General features: G+C 41.5%; 1 protein-coding gene across 1 annotated transcript; it reads left to right on the forward strand.

Annotated features, from left to right (window-relative positions):
* Havcr2 (hepatitis A virus cellular receptor 2) lies at positions 1-26682 on the forward strand. The gene is made up of 7 exons (XM_006991611.4): positions 1-258; positions 1570-1908; positions 3597-3701; positions 12171-12211; positions 14641-14767; positions 18724-18760; positions 20679-26682. Exons 1-7 carry the CDS (start codon positions 201-203, stop codon positions 20836-20838), a joined length of 867 nt encoding a protein of 288 aa, XP_006991673.2. The 5' UTR covers positions 1-200; the 3' UTR covers positions 20839-26682.
* Positions 26683-27265: the final 583 nt, after the last annotated feature.

Raw genomic sequence — 27265 nt, forward strand, 5'->3', positions numbered from 1 at the left:
CTCTGATGTGACTAGATTAGCAGTACTGACACGGGAATCACTGGTGGTCAGACACCCTGGGAAGTAGGCTGCCCCTCAGTGGGTGTGGTCAGCACTCATGATTCTGGGGTAGGCAGAAGTTAGAGGAAGTTGCATTTTAACTGGAGAGCTAAAGCTGAGCCTACACCGAGCTGGCCTTTGATTTTCCCTGCCAAGTACTAATGTTTTCACCTCTTACTTTCAACTGTGTCCTGCTGCTGCTGCTACTACTACTTACAAGTAAGTACTGGCTGGTACGTCTCAGTTGGAGACAGATTATGTCACAGAGGGCTAGACAGAGGTACAGATGGGAGTAGTGATGCTATTTGTAACAGCTTATGTTTGGAAGCAGCCTAAATGTCAACAGTGGGAGACTGGGTAAGTAAATATGACATATCCATGATACAAGCAGGGAGCCTAACTGAACAACCTGATATAGATGCTGGCAATCACAATGCTACAGAGAAAATCAAGGTGCACAGTTAATGTGTGCAAGCATTGCCAGGGAACAGCATTGTGTGCACATTTTTTAGTGTTTAGGCTCCAGGAATGGGGCCTGGGGGATGGGAAGAGTTGGTAGAGGGAATCCAGCTTCCATGTACCTTTCATGTGGTTTGAATAGATTATCATTTAGATGTTTGTGTTATTAGAAAGGAATTTATTTTAAACATCAATATAACATATGAGGAGTTTCAAATATGCAAGCTACTAGTTTTGTTTTGTCAGAGCTTTTATGAGAGAGAGAGAGAGAGAGAGAGAGAGAGAGAGGAAGAGAGAGAGAGAGAGAGAGAGAGAGAGAGAGAGAGAGAAACAGAGACAGAGACAGAGACAGAGACAGAGACAGAGGCAGAGAGAGAATATGTTACTTTTCCTTTGCCGATGAACAGACTGCTAGCACAGATGTATGGGGCATTTTCCTGGCCAACAATTCCCATTTTTCTGAGTATTGACTCCATTAGCCCAGGTTTTTTATCTTCAAAAAACTGTTCACAATTCTTTGAGGGCTCAAAAATGTGTGTGTGTGTGTGTGTGTGGTGGTGGTGGTGGGGAGTCAAGAGCCCATAACACATGGGAACTGAGAGATATGCAAGTTCCCATGTTCTACCTCAGACCAATGGAGGCAGACATTTTAGGGAAGAAGCACAGGTAGCCCAGGCTGGCCTCGAACTCACTGCAGGTCTGTCACAGACTCCTCAGTATAGGATTAAAGGTATAAGGCATCACTTTCTGGTCTGTCAGTTTGTTTTTTGAGAGAAGATTTCATCACTCAGGCTAACCTAGAACTTGCTCTGTAGTTCAGTCTGGTCTCTAATTCAGATCTTCCTGTCTCCACCTGCAAAGCTCCAGGATTAGAGGCATGTGCAATCATAGTAAGTGTTTGAACAGGACTCTCTTCTGCTGCTTCTGCTTCCTCTGAAGTCAGAGGATCATTGGCACAGTCAATCCTCTTACCAACAGTGCAGCCATAGTTTCCTCTTTTATTCTATGAGGCATTACCAACAGAAATGGACCCTCTCCCTCACATCTTGCTCTCCTTCCCTCTCTGTGTAGGGTCTTTGGAAGATAAATTTGAAGTCGAGGTCGGTAAGAATGCCTATCTGCCTTGCAACTACACTCTACCTAGTCCTGGGACACCTGTACCTGTGTGCTGGGGCAAGGAATCCTGTCCTTGGTCACGGTGTACCAATGAGGTGCTCAACACTGATGAAAGAAAGGTGACATATCAGAAATCCAGCAGATACCAGCTAAAGGGGAATTTCCTCAAAGGAGATGTGTCCCTGACCATAGAGAATGTGACTCTAGATGACCATGGGACCTATTGCTGCAGGGTACAATTCCCTGGTCCATGGAATGATAAAAAATTAGACCTGAAGTTAGTCATCACATCAGGTGAGTAGACCTTTCTATGTCCTCTTTGTCTGTAAGAATAACCTGTGGGTCATGATAGCATAATAAACATAAGGATTATTATCACCTCTGACTTCCCTAGTCCTGGGGTGGGATAGGAAGAACTGGGATGAAGAGACCTCACCTGTGAAGGCCAGTGATGTACCTTCCATGTGTTTTCATACTCAAGGATGCAGCCTAGAGAAGGGGAAGAAAGGCCTAGACCAGAGAGAGGTTCAAGACCCTGCCTGATTATTAGACCACATGGAAACTTTTTTATTATTATTTTTCATTTTAATTTTTTTGTATGATATATTTTGATCATATTCTTTCCCTTCCTCCAAATCTTACCAGATTCTCCCCACCTTCCTACCCGCACAACTTCATGTTCTTTCTATCTCTTAAACACACACACACAAAATACACACACACACACGCACACACACACACACACACACAGAAACCAAAAGTCAAAACAGATAAGTAAAACCAATAATACGAAAAATATCAAATAAAAAAAAGTGCATAAGGTCAAATGGAGTCTGTTTGTGTTAGCCAACTACTGGGCAAAGGGCCTGCTTTTGAGTGTGGCTGGTATACCCAGTAACACTCCACTGGGGAAAACTGGATTTTCCCTTTCCCAGCTGGCATCAATTGCAAACGGGTTCTTAGTTAAGGGTGGGACTCTGTGTCCACTTCCTCTCTCAGTGCTGGAATTCTGTGTGGTTTGAGTCTATGCATGTCCTGTGAGCACTGTCATTGTCTCTGTGAGCTCATATGTGCAGTGGTCCTGTGTGGTCTGGAAGACTGTTTCCTTGGAGCCGTCTACCACCTCTGACTCTCACAATCTTTCCACCTCCTTTTGGTGCCTGGGCCCCATCTACAAGCCAGAGACATTACCATATCTGGAGATGGATTCTGAATTTTTTTTTCACAAAAATCTGCTTCAGGTAAGCCAGGAATATGGACCACTGGGTTGTATGTATGTGCGTTAAGAAGGTATATATGTGCATGTTCTTGTGTTTTAATGTTTATACCGGATAGGGTTAAGTGTATAGCTCAGCAAAAAAGCCCAAGTTTGACTCTCCAGCACCACACAAATCAAAAGATTTTATAGCACAAACTTTGTGGTCATATGGAGCAGAGTTCAAATCAACTCTCCTTACTAATTGTATAATATTGAAACACTATTTCAAATGTGTGGGTTCTTCAGCTATAAAATATCATTAACTACCACATAGGCCACTGAAAGGATTCTACAAGGTGATGTTTATGCAGAGCTTTGGTGTGGCCTCTTGTGTGGCTGTTAGTTCCATCACTAATTAGGCTGTAGCAATGGCAGCCACATCCTGCTGAAGTTACACATCTGAAGTGTGTGCTATCCTCTCTGTGACTGTGTCCACGTAGGTTTGAAGGGGAGGCCATGTATCTCTTCATTTCTCATCTTTCACGTGTTCTCAGCTGCCCTGTGGCATTCCTTGACATAAAGCCTTCCTGGGCAGCTGAGAGGACTCAGTGGGTAAACTCACCTACTGCCAAGCCTGATTACCTGAGTTTTGTCTTCGCAACACTCATGGTGAAAAGAGAGAATGGACTCCTGAAAGTTGTTCTCTGACCTGTACATTCCCCCTCTCCAATAAATAAACGTGAAAAAGAAAATCCTGATCCTTAATATTCTTTTCTGACTCAAGCCAAGTTCACCCTGCCTGCGACTGCTCATGGAAACCCTGCTACAACTTCTCCAAGAACCCCAACCACCGAGGGAGATGGCTCCAGATGGAGACATGAGCACAGGGGTATGTGTTTAGCTCGTATATCAGTTCACAGAGTTTTGAACATGATAAATAGCTAAGAAAATCACTTTTTACACTTGAGATATTATTTGAAGTGAGTAAAGTGGTGGCCACACATATTGACCCCTGGTAGGATTCTGGATAAGTCACAAACTAGCCAAGTGACCTAGGCCAAGGCCTTTCAATTCCCTGGGGCTCTGCTTCCTCTTCTATCCAAGGGGTGTGGCACAGAGGCCTCTGGATTTCCTGTCTCAGGAAAATGACACCCCTCCCCCCCATGGAGAAATTATTTTGGATATCCACAGATTTTGCTATACAAAGAAAGAGAAATGGGCACTAATGCCATCATTTCATATAGAAAGATAGTCATTTGGGGCTGGAGAGATGGTTCAGCTATTACAGGCTCACAGCCAACAAAGGCTTCATCTTACTTAAACAGTTTTAATTTTATTACATTTTAATAAATTAATGTGTGTGTGTGTGTGTGTGTGTGTGTGTGTGTGTGTGTGTGTGTGTGTGGTCATGTGCCATGGATGGCATGTGGAGGTAAGAGAGAAACTTGGAGGCACCTGCTCTCTCCTTGCAATGTATGAGACGAGGGGATTCGAGTCTGGTCTCAAGGAAGTGCCATTATATGTGGGGTCATTTTGCTGACCCTTACTTAAAATTTAATTAAAAAAAATTTTTAATTAGAAATGACTCTATTTTAGTTAAATATTAAGCAAACTTAGTGCAATGGGTTATTGTCTTCATTGTTTTCTGATTTACTCTTGGCTGACACTATTACTTTTATTCAGGGCTAAGGGACTGATTAGGTGAAATCAGGGCCCTTTCTAGCTGAATGCAGACCATCAGCTTTCTCAGATTTCAGCCACATAAGGAGGAGCTAAATTCTTTCTAGGGTCAAGGTTGAAAGCTGTCCCAGAAGACAAACAGGACAGAAGAAGCTGACCTCAGGACACATTGATCAGGGAGGTTAATCTCATCTTACTTCTGGGTAGAGTTCTGCTCTTAAACTCTATTTTCTGTAACAGGAGAGAAAAATAGGTAAAGTCCCATTCATCGTGTCATACATCTCACAAGCTACAACTTCAAGGATTTCAATAAGAAAATGGGTCCAGAATGGTTAGTCCAGTGTCTGGTCACAGTGTGTTCTCAGTGTACATTAGCACCTGTCACCAACACTGTCAATAAGGCCATAAGGCAGAATGAGAAAATGGTTCGGTCCTGCAGCGAGAGTAAACTGAGTCCTAAATCCAGCTCTTCTGGCCAGTTCTGAACTCAGTAGTGTTACCACAGTCCTCTGAAGTTTAGGTTTCATGTGTCACGGGCAGCGTTCTCTAAAATCCTGTTTCTGGGTTGGGGTGTTTGTGCTGTAGGGAAGCCCCTTCCCACCAAAGCTGTCAACCTGAGTGGGATCCCAGGTCCGTAAATGGTGGAGAAGGAACTCCCACAGATTGTCCTCTGACCTCCATATGTACACCATAGCGTGCCTGTGGGCACACACACACACACACACACACACACACACACACACTTGCACACACACATGCACATTAAAATAAAATAAAATAAAACTCTGTTTCTTCACCTGAAAATGGCAAAATAGTGATATATATATATATATATATTAATATAATATATATATTATTAAGATTGGGGTTAAGCATGATGGCACATGCCTTTAATTCCATCACTTGGGAGGCAGAGGCAGAACAATCTTCGTGAATTCCATGCCAACTTGATCTACATAGCAAGTTCCAGGACAGCCAGGGCTGTATAGAGAGGGACCTGCCAAAAAACAAAACAAAACAAAAACCCACCCCCCCACCACACCCCCCAAAAAACAACAAATCAAACCAAGAAATGATAAAAAGATTCATAGTGCTCAGACCCATCTCTGGTACATCCGTGCCAAGTAGACAGTAACTGTGGCATCTATATACACTCATGACCATGTTGTCCCTCTTTCTTGATGACTAAGTTCTAGTGCAATCTTTGGTTCCCCAAGAAAAGCAGAAAACAACTTTACAGACATCTCTTGTTCTTGTTTACAGCAAAACAAAATGGGAAAAAAGTAAAGAGGTCAGAGCTGGAGTTATAGCTTAAGTGGCAGTCTGTCTAGCCATGGAAGCCCTGAATTTTATCCAAAATGCCACATAAATCAAGTATGATGGCACAGGCCTACAATTCCAGCATTCAGGAGGAAGAGGTAGGAGGATCAGAAGTTCAAGGTCATCCTGGCTATATAGGTCGGGTTTCAGGGCAACTTGGAATACTTGAGACACAATCTCAAAAGGGAAGAGAGAGAGAGAGAGAGAGACAGAGAGAGAGAGAGAGAGAGAGAGAGACAGAGAGACAGAGAGACAGAGAGAGACAGAGACAGAGAGACAGAGAGAGAGACAGAGAGAGACAGACAGATATAGAGAGACAGACAGACAGACAGAGACACACACACACACACAGAGGTGGGGAAGCAGAAGTGAGGTTTCCATCTCAAGTATTGCATGTGGTGAGGATTCCTGTTTACTTCGAAGTTCCGCCCTGTGGTTTTCAGGCTTTAAATTGCTTCCAGGTGATGAAAACAAACTGGAGTTGCTTTTTTTCCCCAAAATAATTTTAAGCCAAGACTGTCTTTGCAATATTTAAGCCATAGTCAGTCAGGCTCAGATTTGCTGAAAGCCTTTCTGCATCTTGAAGAGTTTCGATTTTGAGGGTTCAGGAATGTGACTGTGACTTTTCACAATCTGACTCAGGCAGCCGAATGAGTGGGTTTCCTTAGTTTTCAGGAAGCTGACAACTATTTGTCCTCACAATGAGTGTCCACAGGCTCTCTTCCTGCTCCTGTCTTGCTTGTGGTCCTGTCCCCTCTACCTGGTGTCAGTTAGTACAGCCATCAGCCAGATGAGCAGATGAAGAAGTAAATGTGCTCAAAGGAGAGAAGGTGGCCGGCAGATGAGCTATGTGACTTTCTTCATGTTGGGGACATTGCTGCGTAAAGTTGTGGGGGAACTTGAAGTTATGAAAGCGTCTTTAAAGCCGTGTGAGCTTAAATGAAAAGACATGCTCACTCATGAAGCAGGGTGTAACTCTCATTCTCTGTTTCTTCCGTTATCCAAAACGACTAACAGTGTCTTCTCTTTAGAACGTTTGTTTTACTTTCATTTTTTAAATTTAATTTTAAGTTTTGATTGGCTTCTATTCATTGTATGTAGAGCAGATTTCCTACGGACAGTTTTGCTCAAGGAGGGTTGTCTGTTCTGATAATATTAGTTCACTTCTTTCACAATATAATCTCACCTCTGTTTCATTCCGTATGTATAAGTGATTTTATCCGTCTGTTCTCATTTTTCTGTTCTGAGGACAAAACACTGACTAAAAGCACTTTGGGAGCAGGGGGAAGGATTTATTTCAGTTTGAAGTTCCCAAGGCATAGAGTTCATAATGCTCAGTAGGATCAGTAAATAGAGTGATCACTTTATCTGTACACTAGAGAGAGACAGAGAGAGAGAGAGACAGAGAGACAGAGACAAAGAGTGACATACTCCCTCTAGCAAGGCTTCACCTCCTAAAGGTTCCAATGTTCTCCCCAAAATGTCATGACTGACTGGGGACCAAGTATGGGGGGAAATTTCTTACTCAAACCACAATAGCATTTGTATGCAAACTAGGGCTCCCTAAAAAGAGAAAACACAATAGTTGTTTTTCTGAGTGTGTATGGGGGTTATTTTTACCCATTTTTCGTTGTTTGTTCTTTTGGCATTTAGTTTTTGAAGTTTTCTTTTTTATATGTTCTAGATATTAATCCTCTGTGAATTATGTAGCTGGCAAAGATTTCTCTCTTTCTGTAGGCTGTCTCTTCATTATAGAAGTTTTCTAATTCGGGCAACCTCATCTGTCAGTTCTTGGTTTTATTACTGTGTTTGGGGTCCTTTTGAGAAAAGTTTGTCTATGCTGGTATCAAGAAGTATTTCCCTGTAAGTTTTGAAGATACACTTCTCATATTAAGTTCTTCGACCCATGTTGAATTGATTTCTGTACTGAATGAGAAGTAAATATCTAATTTTGTCTTTTCACAAGTAGATATCCAGTTTTCTCAGCACCATTCATTAAGGAGGCTATCTTCCCCACACTCCCCACCCCCAGTGTGTGTATTGGATGTGTTTGTCAAAAAAGCAGGTGTCTGTAGCTGTCTGGCTTTGTCTGTAGTCTCTCTCCATCCTATTCATTTGAGCTACCTGTCTATTTCATGTTAGTCCAGTGCTGCTTGTCTGGGGCTCTGTCAACAACTTGAGATCAGGATTGCTGTTCTATTAGAGGTCTTCATGAATTTGGGGATTTTTTTTTCCATTTCTGAGAAGAATGGTCATTAAGATTTTGGTGGGGATTGCATATGTACACTGTTTTTGGTAAGATACATGTGTTCGTATTACCCCTGCTGATCTATGAGATTTCTTTCTGCATTCTGGTGTTTGTTTCATTTTTTTTTTTTAAATGTTGATTATAGAGCTCCTTTACTTCCTTGGTAAGGTTTAGCTGTAGGTATTTTATTTTTTCTTAGTTTTTAAAAAAGATTTCTTTATTTATATTTAGTTTATGTGTGTGAGTGCTTTGCTGGCATGTCTGTAAGTGCTTGCGTATCGGGTGTCCCCAGATCTAGACGAGGGCTTCAGATGCTTTGAACTAGAGTTATGGAAAATTGTAAGCCCCCACGTGGGTGCTGGGAACCAAACCTGGGTCCTCTGCAAGAACTGCAAGTGCTCTTAACCACTGAGTAATTTCTCCAGCCCCTGTATTATTATTATTATCATTATTATTATATTATTATTATTCTAAAGACAGTGTCCTACTATGTAGCCCAGGCAGTCGTGGAACTCACAGTATAGACTGGGTTGGCCTTGAACCCACAGAGATCGATCTACCTCTACCTTCCAAATGCTGGGGTTGAAGGTGTGTGTCACCGCACCAAACGGTATTTTTTTTTTTTTTTTTGCAGCTATTGTTAGTGGATTGTTTCCCTGACTTCTTTCTCATCGTGTTTGTTATTGGCATGAGTTTTGTATATTGATTATGTACCTACTGCTTGCTGAAAGCATCAGCTTTAAGAAGTTTCTGCTCCAGTTTTAGTATTTCCTACATACACTATTGTGTCATCTGCAAATAGGAATACTTTGACTCCATTTTCTATTTGAATCACTTTTGTTTCTTTCTCTTTTCTTATTGTCCTAGTTAAGACTTCAAAAATTATATTGAATGAGAATGGAGAAAATAGACACCCTTGTCTAGTTCCTGATTTTAGCTGAAAGTTGTTTGAGTTTCCCCCCATTTATTATAATGTTGGCTACAGGGTTTGTTGCATATAAACTTTATATTGAGGTGTGTTCCTTCTCAAAAAGTTTTCTTCTGAAACAGAGCCACATGTAGCCCAGGCTATTCTCAAGCTTGCTGTGTAGTCAGAGGTGACCTTGAACTCCTGTCTCCTGAGTTCTGGGGTCACAGGCATGGGCCATACCGTTTGATTTATGCAGTGCTGGTGATCAGACATGGGGTTTCTGTAAATGCTAGGCAGGTACTCCTATGAGCTGAGCAGCTCCTTCTACGGCCCCTAGGTCGAGGCGTGTTCCTTCTATTCCTAGTTTCTTCTCAACTTCTTTTCTCATAAAGGCATGTTAAACATTGTCACAGGCCCTGCCTGCGTTTACTAAAATGACCGCCTGATTTTGGTCCTTGAAACTTTGTATGTACCGTCACATTTTTGCACAGCTCCAGGGACTTGACCTTCCTGAAGCGGAGAGGAAGTGAAGAAATGACAAACATAGACACACAAAAGCTGGGATTGGGCGGACTGCGTTCTTGGATGGAGGAGTCTCGGCACCTGGGAAGCTCAGCATGTTTGTTACTGCGCGTTGAGCAGGGAGGTGGGGTTACAAGTTTAGCTAGTCTCGGTAGGGACAAGCTCTGGAGGGGAGCACTCTTCAGGCTTCAGGCAGGGAGAAAGCTCTGGTGGACATTTTCTGAACACACTATCAGTGTTCATACTGGAGTCCCTGAGGTAGACTTTGCCATCCCCAGTCTCTCCCAGGGAAGACTTTGTCACTCCGATGGGACTGAGGTATTGGAGCCCTTGACATGACTGGAGCCATGTTAACACGCATTCACTCAGGGCTTCCTCCATTGTCCACAATGTACTTATACTCAATCTTAGCCAAAAGTCCAGAGAGGGTCGGGCGGTGGTGGCACATGTCTTTAATCCCAGCACTCGGGAGGCAGAGGCAGGTGGATCTCTGTGAGTTCGAGGCCAGCCTGGTCTCCAAAGTGAGTTCCAGGAAAGGCGCAAGCTACACAGAGAAGCCCTGTCTCAAAAAAAACCAAACCAAACAAACAAACAAACAAAAAAGTCCAGAGAAGCCATTTAAGATATTTCTGTGACTTACTACAATTATTGATTTGCATATGCTGAACCATCTCTGCTTCTGTCAATGAAGACATTTTGATCACAATGCAAGATCTTTTTTATAATTATTGAATTTGGTTTTCTAGTTGTTTATTATTGTTGTTTTTGAGACAAGGTTTCTGTGTTGCCATGGCTGGCTAGCCTGGAAGGTTTGCAGATATTTTACTGATAATTATTTTTGTACTAATTTTCATAGGAAGATTGGCCTTTTGCTGTTATGTCCTTTTCTGGTTTTGTTATCAGACTAACCAACATTGGATCTATGCAATGAGCTTGAAAGCACTCCTTCCATTTTTATTTATTTATTTGGTTTTTCAGGACAGGGTTTCTCTGTGTCATTTTGGTGCCTGGTGGTAGTTGTTTTTTTATTTTTTTATTTTTTAAGGCCTGGTGGAATTTAGCTGTGAAAACATCTGGGCTCTAACTAGTTGTAGTTGTAAGACTTTTAAAAAAATGTTGCTTCAATTTCATTGTTTGTTATAAATCTGAGGCTGTTTTGATTTTCTCAGTTTAATTTGGGTAGCTTATATGTGTTTAGAAACCATTCTTTTAGATGTTCAGTTTAGTGGAATAGATGTCTAAGTAGGTCATATTGATTTTCTAAATGCCATTTTTAGCTGTTGAAATGTTTCCCTTTTCATCTCTAATGTTAAGTATTTGGGTCTTTTTTCTCTCTTTTGGTGAATTTGGCCAAGAGTTTACTGACTTTGTTCATCTATCTATTGATTCTTTGTCCTAGACCTTTTGATTCTATCTCATTAATTTCTACCCTAATGTCCTTTGGTTCTATATGCTATTTTAGGGTTTAATTGTTCTTGTTTTTATAAGACCTTGAGGCACATTATTAAGTTATTACCTGAGGTTTCTCTGATTTTTTAAATGTAAGTCTTTTATAGCTAAAGCTTCCCTCTTAGAACTGCTTTCATTATATTCTGCAGGTAACACTATATTACATTTGCATTCAATTCGAGGGATTTGTTAACTTTCCTCCCAGTTTCAATAACCCATTCATCACTCAGACCTGATGAATTCAGCACTCAGTCACTCATTTTCCCCGAGTTTGTGTTTTTTAGGACAGTTCTTTTCTGTACTGAATGAGATAGTTCATTCAAAGTGACAACATGCTTGAGTTCTGATAAACTGTAGCAATTGTTTCCATTTGAGAACAACTAAATATCCTGGCAATGAATAAATGTTAAACTTTTTCAGGAGTTTTGTGTTTTTGAAAGTCTGATTAAGATATGACTGAACATTGTCAGTGTTGCTGAATTGCTGAATCACACTCCTTAGACCTCTGGACAAAACCAAGGACACATTCAGTATAAGTCTTCCAGACCTGAGTCTCCATTTCTTACAACATTGGTAATGAATGAAAAAAGAAATGAAAGGAGAACATGACTGCTCCTAGGTATGGTGGAGGAGAAGGTTCATTGTAGATGTAGATATGAGGGCGAGTATAGCCAGAAGCAGAGATGTCTGGAAGAATTCAGAGTGAACATGACCCTGAGCAGGGCCATGTGGGAGACGGGGAGAGGGAGAAGGGAAAAGCCAGGAGACCAGGAAACCAAGAGGTCAGCAGGGTAAAGGGTTAAGAAAAAAATGGCATAGCCAAAATGGCTGGATTATATAGGGAAGGGCAGCCCAGCTCCTGGGCTAGAGAGCTCAGGGTAGGGGGTGGGGTATGCCTGCCTTACCTTGTAACTGAGGGACTGAGGGAGGGTGGGAGAACCTGGCAGCCAGGCCCACTTTGGTATGTTAAATAGGCACCTCAGCCATTTGTCCTGAACTGAAGACCTAACAGACAGTGGAGTTTATTAACTATGTGAAAGGACATCCCCCTGAGATTGGTTTGTATGCACTCAGTGTCTTTTGTTGGTCTTCTAATTATTGTGGAGCATATGGAGATGAATTAGTAGTAAGCAGGATTACTAGTGTGTTTGATGTTTTTCTTTGATTTGGAGTTAAAAATATTCTTAACTATTGTCTACTTCCTCCCTTTTGTATGTTGTGTGTGACAGAGACACAGACTCTAGGGACCCTCCATGATGAAACTCCAACAGTAAGTAACTCTGATGTGCACGCTACCATTGTGCTTGGCGTAGACTTCCTCCATGACACCTCTTTTTATGAGAAAGCTTTACCCTCCTTGGTTTCACACGCTGGTTTTCATGTGTTGACAATGGCAGGTCTGACCATATAGGCCTGTTACTGATGGAAGTAGGGTATGAGTGTGAGATTTCTGGCATATGCTAAGTGTGGAAAACCACCAAGAAGTGAGCATTCATCTCTCTTTGCAAATGCTACTACTATGTGTCACTGTGGAAGGTTCCGTGACTCTCTTTTCAGGTTTTCCACTTCAATTTTGTTGTGGTTTTGAGACAAGGTGTCATGTAGCACAGGTTGGTCTTAAACTTACTATGTAGCTAAGGATAGTCTTGAACTCCCAATCTTCTAACTCCTCCTCCACAGTGCTGGGATGCCCAGTTTATAGTTTGTAGTTTTTCTTTCTTTCCTTTCTTTCTTTCTTTCTTTCTTTCTTTCTTTCTTTCTTTCTTTCTTTCTTTCTTTCTTTCTTTCTCTCTCTCTCTCTCTCTCTCTCTCTCTCTCTCTCTCTCTCTCTCTCCCTTCCTTCCTTCCTTCCTTCCTTCCTTCCTTCCTTCCTTCCTTCCTTTCTTTCTTTCTTTCTTTCTTTCTTTCTTTTCTCTCTCTCTCTCTCTCTCTCTCTCTCTCTCTCTCTCTCTCTCTCTCTTTCTTGCTTTTTCTTTTTCTTTTTCTTTTTTTTTAGATAGGGTTTCCCTGTGTAGCTTTGGAGCCTATCCTAGAACTCACCCTGGAGCCCAGGCTGGCCTGGAACTCACAGAGATTCGCCTGCCTCTCTCTCCTGAGTACTGGGGATAAAGGTGTGTGCCACCACCACCTGGCTTTATATTTTGTAGTTTTTTAAATTCATTTTTATGTAACAAGATACTACTCAGGAATACCCAGAGGCAAGAATTTGCATTCTGAACTATTATGTACTGAATTAGACAGGAAAAAAAAAACACACTAAAAAGCCAACCAGCAGTAGTAAGTTCAATGACTGGACATTGAGATTTCTCAGTGGGTAAAGGCACTTGCCACACAGCCCGACTACCTGAGTGTGACTCTTAGAACTCCTGGAAGAAAGAGAAGAACCCATTTCTGACCGTTGTCCTCTGGTCACCATCGTTGTGCCGTGTACCATGGTATGGATGTACACGTACACACGTGCACGCTCATACCAATAATAGACAAGAATAATAAAAACAGCTCTATAGGACTGTGTCTAGAGGCCCACATTCATTTAATTCAATTCTTATTTGTGTGCTCACAGTCAGTGCCTGGCATCTTGTGAGCTTGTCTCTTCCCTCTTGAGACAGAGAGCACATCTAAGAACTTCTGTTGCCCACAAGTGCTTAACACATGTGCTTTGTACACAGGAATCCTGCTTTCACAGTCTAATGTGTAGTGATTAAATGGAGATTTCACCTCTGAGATTTATTGCTTTCATTGTTTATGGTTGTATTGTTTTTAAATGTAGTTTTTGTTTATTCTTAGATTATTTTGTACATGAATACAGTGTGTTTCAATAATAGTCACTTCATCCCCCTCCAACTCCTTCTAGATCCCTCTCTTGTCTCCTCCCAGGTTCATGTCTCTTCTTGTTCATAACATACTGAGTCTAATTAGTGCTTCCCATACATGCATGAGTATTTTTTTTTGAAATAGGGTCTTAATATGTAGCCCAGGCTGATCTCAAATTTCCTACTTTCCAGCCTCAGCCTCCTGAGTGCTGGGATTATGGATGTTCACCACCATGACTGGTGTCTTTACTATTATTGTCTTAGAAGGTGGAATGTGGACTTATATTTTAGAAATAGAAGAATGTTCTAGGTGACTCCCTGGTATGAGAAATGAGAGAAACAGTAGTAGTATTTACCACTGACTGAGTGTTCATTAAGAAACAGGCTTTGTACTAATTTTCTCAATAACTCCACAGGGTCACTGAGCTCTTGGGGATATGAGACTTGAACCCAGGACTGTGTGGTTACAAAGTCCTGGCTTTCAACACTGCTTTTCTGTGTGAAGGGAGGTTTCCCTGAAAGACTTCAAATGTGGACCACTCTGAAACTCCCTTCCCCTGGACACACAATTTTGAAGCAGTAGAATTCCACTCTAAAGTCTCTGTAGGGATGGGGGCAGGTAGGATAAAGAGTGACTTCTACACCCACAGCACTGGAGGGAGTGTTTTATTTCCTTGTTAACTACACATATTAAGCTAACACATTTAATTCCTTTGGTGGCTGGGGCTACTCTAGAAGAAGACAGATCAAGGGGGGCAGCTTCATCATTCCTGCAATCCTGAGAGACCCTAAAATAGAGTGGTCTTCCTCCTGAATCATGAGACTTGCTGAGCATATGACCAAATACTGGACATCTCAAGCTTGACTCCTGTTTTCTTTCCCCCAGCAAATTTCCACATGGTCTGATGAAATGAAGGATTCTGGAGAAACCATCAGAACCGCTGTCTACATCGGAGTAGGAGTCTCTGCGGGGCTGGCCCTGGCACTTATCTTTGGTGTTTTAATTCTTAAATGTAAGTTGCTGGGTGTTGCTTCTTTTTCTTTCTGATAAAGAACAGTTACTATAGGAACAAGTACAAACCTAGATAGAAATACAACTTTTTAAGTAAACCTGATGGTGGATAGACTAGATACTCATTTGTCCTTTCAAACGTTGCCCATTCTGAAAGCTGGAAACCATTCAAGGTTTCTATGTGTCAGGTGGATACTATGCTAAATGTTTTTACAGACATCTTAGTCATCATCAGTTATAAACTAGGTAGTACCAATTCATCCCAGTCCAGGGCAGAGGAAAGTAAAGCTTTGCTGAGAGCAGCTGAGTTCTCCAAGTTTCACTGTAAGCAAGGTACAAGGCTAGACCTTCAAGTGCAGCAGACAACCAGAATTGGCTATCTTTGGATACAAAAACTAATCTTGGGGCTGATGGGATGGCTTAGTAGGTTAAGGTGCCTGTCATGTGCCTGATGCCCTGAGTTCTATCCCAGGGACCCACATGGTGGGAGATTTCTTCCCTCAATCTGGCCTCCACATGTGAGCTGAAGCCTTTAGGTACCTCCCCTCTTTTTCCCTCCCCTCATCTCTTCTCATCTCTGCTGTTCTCCCCTCTCTGTCTCTCTCTCTAATCAACTGCAAGAGCTACTCTATTTAAATTATAAATATGCCCATGCTTATTAGGAAACCCAACAACACAACCTCTCTCTGTGTGGGTTTCTATGTTGCTTTCTCAGGCACCTCTCTTTAATACTGAACGATGCCTGGAATTCCAGAACTGGGTTTTTCTCCTCACAGTGATCAGCACACGTAGCTATTTGTCTTTATTTAAATAGACAACTTGTGGTCTGGGCATGTGGTATAGGTGTTAAAGTACTTTTGTAGCATACAGGAAACCATGAGCCCCATAAAAGTAGGTGTGGTGGCATACTGTACGTTTTATAATCTCAGAACTCTTTGGAGGTAGAAGCAGGAGGATCAGAAGTTCAAGGTCATCCTCAGCTACACAGTGAGTTCCAGGCCAGGGTGGGCTGTCTCAGGGAAAAGAAGTTTTTCAGTTTGGTTATTGTACTTGGAGACCATTGCCACATTAAAGATCCAAATGTTCTCATCAGCCCAAAGCCTTCCACCCTTTCAAAGTTGTGATGTATTCTCTTTTCTCTGAGAGCAGAGAAGAAGGCATTGCACCAGAGTGTAATGCACTATAACAGCCTTTCTCCTTAACACACAACAGGCACTGTCTATGTAGGGTCATCGGCCATCTAGGATTTTCACAAGAATGAAGGGAGTTCCTAAAATATGGAACTTCCATTGGTAAAGCTGGGACCATCTGAGAAAAACCAGGATGACTGTGAACTGAAGTTGCCAAGGGCTTTATGGAGGTCAGGCCCCATAACTATGATATACAATATAAAATGTACTAGATACAATTGGTACCTGGCTGGGCAACCAGTATGCTGACATGTTAAGCAATATGTCCAAATTCATACAGTTAATTGATGGATATAGCATTTGAAATTAACCTTACTTCTTCTGGTTGTTTTCTCTCACTTTTTGGTAAATGGGTTTTGCCAAGAAAGAAACAACCCCATATACACTCACACGAGCTTGTCCAGAGACTGCAGTAAACATTGGGGACTGATCACCTGAACATGAAATCTAGAAGCCATTAAATGATGATGGTAGAAATGATAACATGTACTACTTTTTGAGTTCTTCCAATACCTAGAAATTAGGCACTTTTATAATTTGTGTAAAAGGTAAGGAGGTAGGTGGATATTCCTCTCTTAGGATCCCACCCCATGTTGGGAGTTATTTCTCTCTTTTGCTTAATAAATCTATGCCCATTCTTGTCTTTAAAAGAGGCATAGGTGCAATCTAATCCACATATAACTGCTAACTTTGAATGCACACAGGTACCACATCTGTGGATTCAACCATATAGTGAACAATAAAATTGAAAATTATTTATACTCAACATATATAGACTTCTTAATTCCCCCAAAGAAGGCAGCAGCTATATTACTATAGCATTTATATCATGCAGGATGTTATAAGACACCTAGAGATCATTTAAAGTGTGTGGTAGGAAATGACAGGTATTAATGGTGTTTTATAAAAGGAACTTGAGCACACTTAGATTTTGGTGTTTGTAGAAGTTCCTTGACCAACCACAGTGGATTTAGAAGGACAAGAGTTAACACAGAGAATTGTTTTAAGGAATGAATCAAAATGTTCTGTGCAGTGTATAATTTTTTCCCTATGTTTTGTGGGTAGCAATCTGACAGATGAGGTGGCCTGTTCTTAAGTCACGACATTATAGCCACAAGCTGTCTGGGAAGTGCCTGTCAGTCTTCTGCCATTCGAGTGGACTGTCTACTGACTTAGATGGCCACCCATGCTTCACTACTGCTTAACCTCCTTCAATCCTCTCCCAGCCAAGGAAAAATGAAAGGTCTGTTTGCTGTGCCAAGTCTCCATCCCTTCATTTATGTTTTTCTTCTGAACTGCCAATCTCACGTCTGTCCTTAAAGTACCACAGATACAATTTTAGTCAGTTTCAAATTGCTTCCATTTTACTAATGGTCACGTGTAGCATTGTCTTTATTGTGGCTAGTCTTTCTGCAATAATGTCCCAAGTAGACTCCATACTTTGTTCTAAAGTGTCTTCTCTTAGCTTTGGAAACATCATTCATTGTATTTGATTGGTCAGTCCTCCCGTTATTTAGACATTTCCTCTTCTGCCTGGTGTTCAGCAGCTGAAGTTCCTCAGGATTTGGCCTTTTTCTCTTTGCAAACCTTCACCTTTATAACATATATTTTGTGGACTTACACATTCTCTTTAATCTTTTCAACTCTTAAAATGTTGATGCAGCTTGTCTCTCTGTCTAGTTGATAGCTTCACTTTGAAGTTCATATATTCATATGTGAGAAACAAGGCTCCTGCTTCCATATCCACCCACAGGACCCAACTGTCAGGTCCTGGACATCTCCATCATTTCACTGTCTGTCTATGTGGTTGCTTCTGCCAGAAATGTAGAAGTCATCCCAGAATCCTCTCTTTTCAACATCTTAATATGTAATCAACTCCAGTTGAAATCTCTGCACAAAATATATCTAAGATTGCTTCATTATTCTGGATCTTACTTGGTGATTTGTTTTTTTATTTCTCCTTCTAATCAGTTCTCTACACAGTATCCAGGTCAGATCATACTGTCATTCAGTGACATCCTACAGGTCTTCCTGTCTCATACCACCCAAATTCTTTTTGTTGTTGTTTAGTTGGTTAGTTTTGTTGATGCAGCTCTCATGTCTTGCTGGCTTGCCTTGAACTCTTGATCCTCCTACCGCCACATCCCGAGGGCTGGGATTACAGGATAACTGAAAAGGTCTTTGGGACCCAGCCTCAGTCTATCTCTCAGATTTGATTGGGGGGTACTCTCTTGTTCTAGTCTTGGTTTTGGTTTTGACACCAACTCAGATCTTTGCCAAGGACTCTCTGTTCCTGTAATATTTCCCCTAGTTCTTGACACAGGTGACTCATTCTTTTCGTTAGAACAGACCTCAAAAGTCATGTCCTAACATCCTCCCCTAACCATTTCTAGTTTGGGTTTAATATGGTGCTGGTTTCATTTTATAATTCAGTGCAATTTGAAATTATTTTTTCTGTCCTTCCTTTCCTCCTTCCCTTCCTCCACCCTTCCTTCCCTCCTTCCTTTTTTCCTCACTAGGATGCACGCTTCATGGTGCCTACCAAACCGCAGCATACACAGGACAATCCTCATAATGTTTGCTAAATAAGAGCTCCACATGCTACTTCTAACACAATCCTAAGACATCACTGGGAGGTTGATTTCATTTGTTCTAAGGCAAGACCAAATTTCACCATGCCACTCTCATCTCCAATCAGTTCACTTTATTTCTTGCTTCAAATTATCTTAGAAAAACATTAATTGGTTTTTCTTCCACCTTTATCTAGGGTATTCTTATAAGAAAAAGAAGTTACAGACTTCAAGGTAAGGACACTGGAAGAAGGAAAAGGGTATTGGGCACCTCTACTATCATATGATTTTATTCTTCCTCGGAAAAGTTCTTACTTGGAGCTTTGAAATCTTAGGTTGGTCTTCTTTTGTTTAGGAAATGAAAATCCAACAGTTGTCCTCCCGTATATTGAGCCTCCTCAGGCCTAAAGCTGAGGTTTATAGTCTGCCTCCTTATTACTAACAAATACTTATTTATCTCTAATATTCAGGGAACTCAACCTTTAACTGAATGAGTGTTTACTATTTTCATGATATTACTAAAATGAGAAAAAATGAGAAAGAGAGAGAAAACAAAAACAAAACAAAGCAAAAAACTCCCAAGCCACTCTGGTCAGAGTGTTTATAGCCCTCCTTAGGCATTTACTACTGTGGCAGTGTGTTATGTTGACCTGGGCACTCTTCTTGCTGGTACAGGACATACCTAAAGCAAATGAATCAGGATCTTGGGGACAGAGCTTGAGGTAATTGTTCTCAAAGCTCTTCAGGTGATCCTCGTCACTACTCCACTTCTGACTGTACACACACACACACACACACACACACACACACACACACACACACACCTCTCTCCAAGATTTTATTGCAGTAAAAGTCAATACATAAAAAAATTGCAATGTATTTCAAGGGAAAATATGATTATGTGCTGAATATAAGAGTCATCTCTTATTTCAGAAGCAATAAAATCCAGAATATTCCAAAGACAAAGTAATATAAAGTGAAAAATCATGTAACTCCAAATATAGTACTTAATTATCAGTACCATTATTCTTCATTAGAAGTGAAACTGGACACATGGTATTCATAGGTAATACTGACAGGCATCAACTTACTACCTGTGAAATTATGTGCTCAATATTTAGCTCTTCCTATAACTATAAACCTATAGTGAACTGAGAACTAGAATGCTGTGTTTGACTACTGTAACTCCAGCCCAGTGTGTGATGAATGCCAATGATCATCTCCAATGAATGAATGATCCAGGGTTCCTCATAGCAGCCTTACTATAGGGCTATCACTATTCCCATTTCTAGAGTTGAGAAAACTGAGGCACAAGGTTTACTAATGTATGACATCTGTGGATGTACATATTTTGTTCACTGTTGTAGTCTACAGATTCACAGGATAATGTGTAACTGTCTTGAATTAAAAATTATATATATATATATATATATATATATATATATATATATATGAAAATAGATGAAAGATTATTTGGGAAGAGGAGGAGGGGCTCAAGAGACGAAGATGAGTTGTGTGAATACAGGCAGAGTATAGAATATATAGTTATGAAAAGGTTGTCATGAAACCCATATTTTATAAGATAGTACTAAAAAACATTTAAAACCCCAACCAAATGAGCAACCAACCAACCAACCACAAACAAACAAACTAAACAAGTTCACCCTAGTCATGATGTTGGGAAGAAACACAGAGTTCCAACTCAAGTCTGGTTGTGTCTGTAACACATTCACGCTTTTCCTTTTCAAACTGTTGGAGCTCACAGAGGGTTGAACCAACAGTAGAGGGGACATTAAAACACTTGGCCTTCAACTCCTATTTGACACTTGGAACAGCTGCTCTGTCTAGTTCTCAGTAACACAGGGCTTCCTCTTAACCGCTTGTAAGTAGGTTGCAGGCATCTTGACAAATCTGAGATTTCAGTCTACAACTCCTAAGAATAGGGGATATGGCTTAAATACCTAGGAAAATTAAGAGTAATTACATGTCCTTAATTGTGCCCCAAATTACCACCTGGGTTTCTTTCAGTGAGCATCCAGGGAAGGGTTATGAGTGTCAGCTGGCTACTGTCATCAGTGAAGACTGCTCTTTTAATTCTATTCTCTGTGGTCTGGGGAATTCTCCTATCAACTCCAGTATTATATTTTCACAGCCTCATCACACTGGCCAACCTCCCTCCCGTGGGGTTAGTGAATGCAGGAGCAGGCAGAAATCGATCAGAGGAAAATGTCTATACCATCGAGGAGAACATATATGAAATGGAGAATTCCAATGAGTACTACTGCTACATCAGTGGTGGGCAGCCGTCCTGACCATGTCTGGGCTGTCACTTCTTAAGGCTCTCCTTCATTTTTGACTTTGGTATCTTCCTTTTTGAAAACTATCAGATATGTCACCTGAAAAGTTTTGGAGGTTCTGTCCACGGCCACCGAGAAAAGTGTTCCTGTTTTCTAGGGATAATTAGCTCACAAGGGGATTCAACGATAACCTATGCTATGTTGAAATGTACCATAACCTCTGAGTTCCAGGGAAAGAATCTCCCAACCCAGAGACATGGATGTTGAAGCTCACATGTGCCTTGATACATTAGGCATGCTTAGTCTGAGATCTCTGGAGCACCATGACATTCAGGATTGTGGTGTGTCCACAAAGCTCCTAAATAGATAGGGGGAGTATTAGGCTAAGATAGATAGGTGCAGGTCTTTGTTGATGCAGGAAATCTAAACTGGCCACTGGTTTTTCTAGAGATTTCTGACCTTGAAAGATTAAGAAAGAGTTAGATGGCACATGCCTATAATTATATAACTTGGGAGACTGATGAAGGAAGATCGTGAGTTCAAGGCCACCCTGGGCTATGATGATGAGAGTTGGTCTTAAAAACAAAAGAGGAGCCGGGCAGTGGTGGCGCATGCCTTTAATCCCAGCACTTGGGAGGCAGAGGCAGGTGGATCTTTGTGAGTTAGAGGCTAGCCTGGTCTACAGAATGAGATCTAGGAAAGGCACAAAGCTACACAGAGAAACCCTGTCTTCAAAAACCAAAACCAAAACCAAAAAAAAAAAAAAAAAAAAAAACCCAAAAAACAAAAAAAAAAAAACAAAAAACCAAGCAAACACACCAGGAAGGTCAGAGGGTAAAGCACTTTTTGTGCAAGCATGAGGAACTTGAGTTTGATCCCCAGAACTCACATGGGCATGCTAGTGTGTGCTTGTAAACTCAGAGATGAGTGGGTGAGGACAAAGCAGATCCCTGGGGCTTGGTTGCCTAGTTGATGAGTTCCAAGTCACTGAGAGCCCCTGTCTCAAAATAAAATGGACTGTGTTCCTGAGGAAAGACAATGGAGGTTGTCCTCTGGTCTCCACACATGTATGTGAACATACCTGCACACACATGAAAGAAATAAAGGAAGGAAGGATCAGAAGAGGCCTACACAGTAGTGAAGGTTCTCTCTGGGCCTGCTGCCTCTGTGTAATGTGTATCTCTACATGACTGTCCTCTGCCTCAGTTGAGATGGCTTCTGAGTGGGGGCATGGTGGTGCAGATCTGTAACCAACTGCAGTACTCAGAAGGCTGAAGCCTGAGCATGGAGAGTTTGTGAGCAGTCTGTGCTGCACAGTCAGACCCTCTTTCACAAAAAGAGAATGTCCCTCACTTGCCTGTGACTGTAAAAGGAAACTCTCTTTGCCAAAGTCCCACCTTGCCTGCTGTGCTCAAAGGGAACTGCCTTTGACGACTTCTCCATTCACAGAGGAAGCTGGAGCTGTGCTTTCCGCAGAAGAAGAACCAGTGACTGGGACACACATTTTGTTTCCTGATTGAGAGAAGACAGTGGCTTAGCAGCAGTCTGTATAGTCAGCCTTAGATCCTTTGGTACAAGGACAGTGGTCACCAAACCAAATGTCCAGGCGGGTGGACATCAATTTTGTCTTCCTATGACTGTCTGCTCAGTGCCTTGGTCTGTGTTGGATCCTGTATGTAACAGAACCCTAATTAAACAGCCGAGAGTGAAAAAATTAAATGAGCAGAAAGATAGCTTTGTCACAAGACTTCTGCATTTGGGGAGCTCCTGTGTAGAACAGAAGACATTTGTCAGTGAGGACACAGGCACCTGTCTGTTTGTGCAAGGTTTTCTTGTATGAATTGTGGTGCTTAGGCTGCATCTAGCTAGTTATGATATGTACTGGCTTTCTTAGGTGGGTATGGAAGGGAGATCAGCTAGGAAAAATCAATTAGAGGTAACAGCTCTCAGGTAGGTAAGGAAACTAGTCACAAATGCTTGAAAGTTAGAAGACTGTACTGGGAAGGACTTTGAGCATATTTAAACCGGATCAATGGTTTCCTCCACTAGCCTTTTTATTGGACAAAGTCTTTAAGCAAAAGCATGTATACAAAGATGATCACTGTGTTAGTATTTGCTGAGGATTTTTTACATCAATGGGGGATGGTTGATGACATGGTGTGACAGTTTCTATCGATTGCTAACTAGACAGGATCTAAATTAATCGCCTTGAAGATGAATCTCCAAGTCTGTGAGGCATTTTCTAGATTATGTTAGTTGAGGTGGGAAAACCCACTCTAATGTGGGTGGGGCCGTTCCATGGGATGGTGTTTTGAACTGCATGAAAAGAGAAAGCAGGTTTAGCGCTGGCATCCATGTCTTTCTGCTTCCTGACTGCCATTGCAATGTGACCGGCACATTCTTGTGCCTACTCCCATGTCTCCCCACCACCACAGACCATGTCCTCTTGACTTATAAGTCAGAATAAACTCTTCCCTTTTAAAGAGGCTTTCATCAGGGATTTTGTCATAGCAACTGGAAAACTAACTAAGGCACATGGTATGGAGTCTAACCATACACGTGATTAAAGAGAACCTGGTAGTTTTGCAAAGAGCTTGTACGTTTTTGGCTTTTGGTTTTTGAGATAAGGGCTCATATATCCCAGGCTGACCTTGAACTCACCAGGATGGCCCTGAACTCCTAATCTTCCTGCCTTTTCTTCCTGAGTTCTGTGTCTACCTTGCCCAGCGACAAACACTTTCAAGCAGTTGCAATGTGCAGGCACTTGGTACTGGGACAATAGAATGAATCACATTTCTGGCCTGTGAAATGTCTGGTTGATCTGACAGGAGAAAGGATCATATCCATTCATTCAGGAGATCTTTATTAGTAACTACTTCCTGCTTGACACTGTTTAGTCTCTAAGATCAGCAGAAAACACAACCAAAATCTCTATTACAGAGTTTGTATTGTTGTCAGAAGATAATGTTACATTTTTAAGTCAAAAAAGAATGTTCTAGACTGTATATTTCTCTGCTGAGCATATGGAAAAAATACCCAAATCAATAATTATACCACAGGGTATTTCAGTTTTTCCTTTTACATACTTATTAAAAATTTGAATTTTTTTTTGTTTTCCTTTGTTTATCAAAGTTAAATTAAGCATTACAGCAATGTTCTCCTGTTTCCTCTCCTCGTCAAAGAAAATAGGTCAAGGCCAGTGGCAGCAGAAGGTTGCAACAAGCTGGAATTAGAACCCTTGGTTTTAGACCTGTAGTCACTTAAAATCAAGTATTTGGGGTGGAGTTGGTGGGTGGTACAGAAGAAAATGAGGGAGCCAAAGGAGAGAGTGAAAGGGGCCCAGGGAATGGCAAAGAGGAGCTTCAAGCCTTCGGAAGGAAGAAGGTTGAGAGATGGCCCCGTGTTTAAGAGTGGTCGCTGTGCAGTCATGAGGACTGAGATTAGAACTCAGCACCTGTGAATAAGACAGGAGTTGACTGCATGCCCGGAACCCTACTGGGGAGGGCCGGAGACAAGAGGACTGCTGGGGCTTCCTGGCTTCCAGCCCAGCAGAGAAATAGGAGAATGGCTGAATATACTGTGTGATAGTTTATGTTGATTGCCAACTTCACAGGGTCTAAGATCATCTTGGAGACAAATCTCCAGCCGTGTCTGTGAGGTATTTTCTATTTTGGGTTAATTGAGGTGGTAGACCTACCCTAAACGTGGGTGAGACCATTCCATGTGCTGGTGTTCAGGGAGAGATGCTGCATCATGGAAATAGTAATAGAGGAGGACACGTGATTCCCCATTCTAGTCTTAGTATATGTGCCTGTAGGCACATGCACTGCATACACATGTATGTGTATGCCCACCCACACTCACACAACCACAACCACACCACAAATAAAGCTTTAAAAATGTAACACAAAATCTAATTCACAGTAATATGAAAAAATAAAATAAATAAATATATAGAAATAAATGAGAGAGAGGAGAGAGCAGCCAAATTAAAAATGAATAAAAAAGTAACACACACACACACACACACACACACACACACACACACACACGGAAAAAAAGCTGATGAAATGATTCAGTGCAAGCCTAATTACTTGAGTTGGATGCCCAAGCCTCTGTCTACTTGACTTTGATTCCTGAAATCCATGGTGAAAGAGGAGAATGGACTCCTGAAAGTTGTCCTCTGACCTCTGCATTAATACTATAGCATTCATGAGCCTACGCTCACACATACTCATCATATACACACAATCATAATAAGTTAAATTAAAAAGTTAAAAGCTTACAGCAAGTTCAAGCCTGTCTAGGATGCATGAGGTTTTATCTTAAAACAAAAACAAAACAAAGAAATCAAAGGCTGGCAAGATGTCTCAGCAGTTAAACACATTTGTTCTATAAGTATGAAGGCTGGAGTTCAGAACCCAGCATCCATGTAACAAGCTGAGTGTCTTGTACATGTCTATAACGCCATTTCTAAGGTGGTTTTGTGTGTGTGTGTGTGTGTGTGTGTGTGTGTGTGTGTGTGTGTGTAGGGAGGGGAATCACCTGGCCTTGCTGTTTTTCAGCATAGCAGAGCAAATTTTTGGCAAGACCCTACCTCAAAAGAACAAGTGGAGAGGGATAGAGATAGTCACCCCAAGAACTTCAATCATGTGCATAGACACAATCAACACACATGAGCTGGTGGGCACACACACACACACACACACACACACATACACACACACACACACACCAATAAACACACACACAAACAAATAATTTTAAAAATCAAGGAGGTTGTAGCCCAGCTCGTACTTGCTGACTATGCATGAACGCTGTGCTGAGTGCCAGCACTGCATTATGGGGGATGGTGGAGCACTTCTGGATGCCAGCGTAAAGGTGGAGGCCAGAAGATGAGACATTCAAGGTCATCCTTAGTATATTCCAGGTTATCCTTTGCATGAAGAATGATCAGAACCAGCCTGGGCTACCTGAGACTGTCTCGGAGAAAGAGAGAGAGAGATTGAGTGTGTAGCTTGCCCTTACAAGTGCATAGGCATTTCCTATTAGACCACACAGGTTCTGAGAATGGAGGTTTCCCTGCCCATGATTTACAGATTTGTAATTTCCAAGACAGAAGTTGTAAGCTGTTGGACAGTTCCCCTGGTAACAGCAAGTCAACTGATATGAATCATCCCCCGCCACCTTTAAAATAAATATAGCATATTCTTGTGGAAATAGCTTGTTGACATTTATGAAAACACTATACAACTTATAATAGTTTCATTTCTAAGCTTCTGACTTGAGTTCGAGAAATGTAGTCATTGTATAATTCCACTTCCAGCAACATGCAACATCACTGTCAAACAAAAATAGGATTTGGAACTCAACCTACTCCCAAAGGTGATCTATTGACTTATAGAAATAGAGCAGAACCCAGCTATATCCCCAGATTTTTAGGCAAAGGGTCTGGATCCTTCTGGGGAGCCCTAGAGTAGCCGTTCTGAGATCCACCATGTTTCTGGTTTTCAGTTGAGAAGTAGGGAGAAGCAGGGGGAAGGTGACCATTTTATCTAGGGGTCCTCAAGGCTGAGGAAGGCTTAGGTTTCAGTTGCTTTTCAGTGGGAGACCTGTGCAAAGAGGAAGTGTGAGTCAGAAGTGTTTCTCTGTGTCCTGTGTTAGATGGTTCCGCTGTGTCCTGTGTTAGCTGTGTCTACTGCTGTTTTAAATAAACTTAGACTAGCAAAATGGCTGAGCGGGTAAAAGCACTGTTGACTAAGTCAGATGGCTTGAGTTTGACCCTAGGGGTCTCTATGGAGGAAGGAGAGGAAGGAGTGTCCCAAGCTGTGCTGATCTCCACATGTGCCCTGTGGCACACACACAAAATATGTAAATAAATAAATGTAATTTTTAAAAAAAGGTTGTTTCAGGTCACTTTATTTCCTCTGTAGTCAGTCTCTTAAAATTTGTATCCTAATCTCTTCTGCTTATATGATTTTTCTTCTTCCAGAAAAAACAATGAATTTTTTTATGGGTTATTTAACTATTCATGTGCAGTAATGAGGTCACGGGTTAAAGTTGCTCATTATTTTAACATGATAATGGTAGGTGTGTCACCTTTGAATTATTTTATTAGGGCTTTATATTATAAATGGATAAGGTGTCGTTTGTAATTTCTACCTGTTGTTGTTTGAACTTTGATGTTGTGTTTTCTTCTTTTTTTTTGGTTTGCTTGATTTTCTGACACAAGTTCTTACTGTGTAGACTAGGCTGGCCTGCAATTTGCTATGGAGTCCAGTTGGACCTCAAATCTGAGGTAATCCTGCTTCCTCTGCCTCCTGAGTGCTGGGATGAGAGACAGGCACCACCACACTAGGCCTCATTCATTTTAAACCTAGATCGTGTCAACCCCTCCTGGTCTCTGCCTTCCTCCCTAGAGCCCCCCTGTTCTCCCAAGGAG

Source organism: Peromyscus maniculatus, chromosome 8, assembly GCF_049852395.1.
Source record: "Peromyscus maniculatus bairdii isolate BWxNUB_F1_BW_parent chromosome 8, HU_Pman_BW_mat_3.1, whole genome shotgun sequence".
NCBI lineage: Eukaryota > Metazoa > Chordata > Mammalia > Rodentia > Cricetidae > Peromyscus > Peromyscus maniculatus.

What these genes read in the sequence shown, in the direction of transcription:
- Havcr2 (XM_006991611.4), top strand. Translation starts at nt 201, where the DNA reads ATGTTTTCACCTCTTACTTTCAACTGTGTCCTGCTGCTGCTGCTACTA. An exon ending in GCTGCTACTACTACTTACAA is followed by an intron (nt 259 to 1,569) that starts GTAAGTACTGGC and finishes CTCTCTGTGTAG; the next exon opens with GGTCTTTGGAAGATAAATTT. An exon ending in ATGGAGACATGAGCACAGGG is followed by an intron (nt 3,702 to 12,170) that starts GTATGTGTTTAG and finishes TGTGTGTGACAG; the next exon opens with AGACACAGACTCTAGGGACC.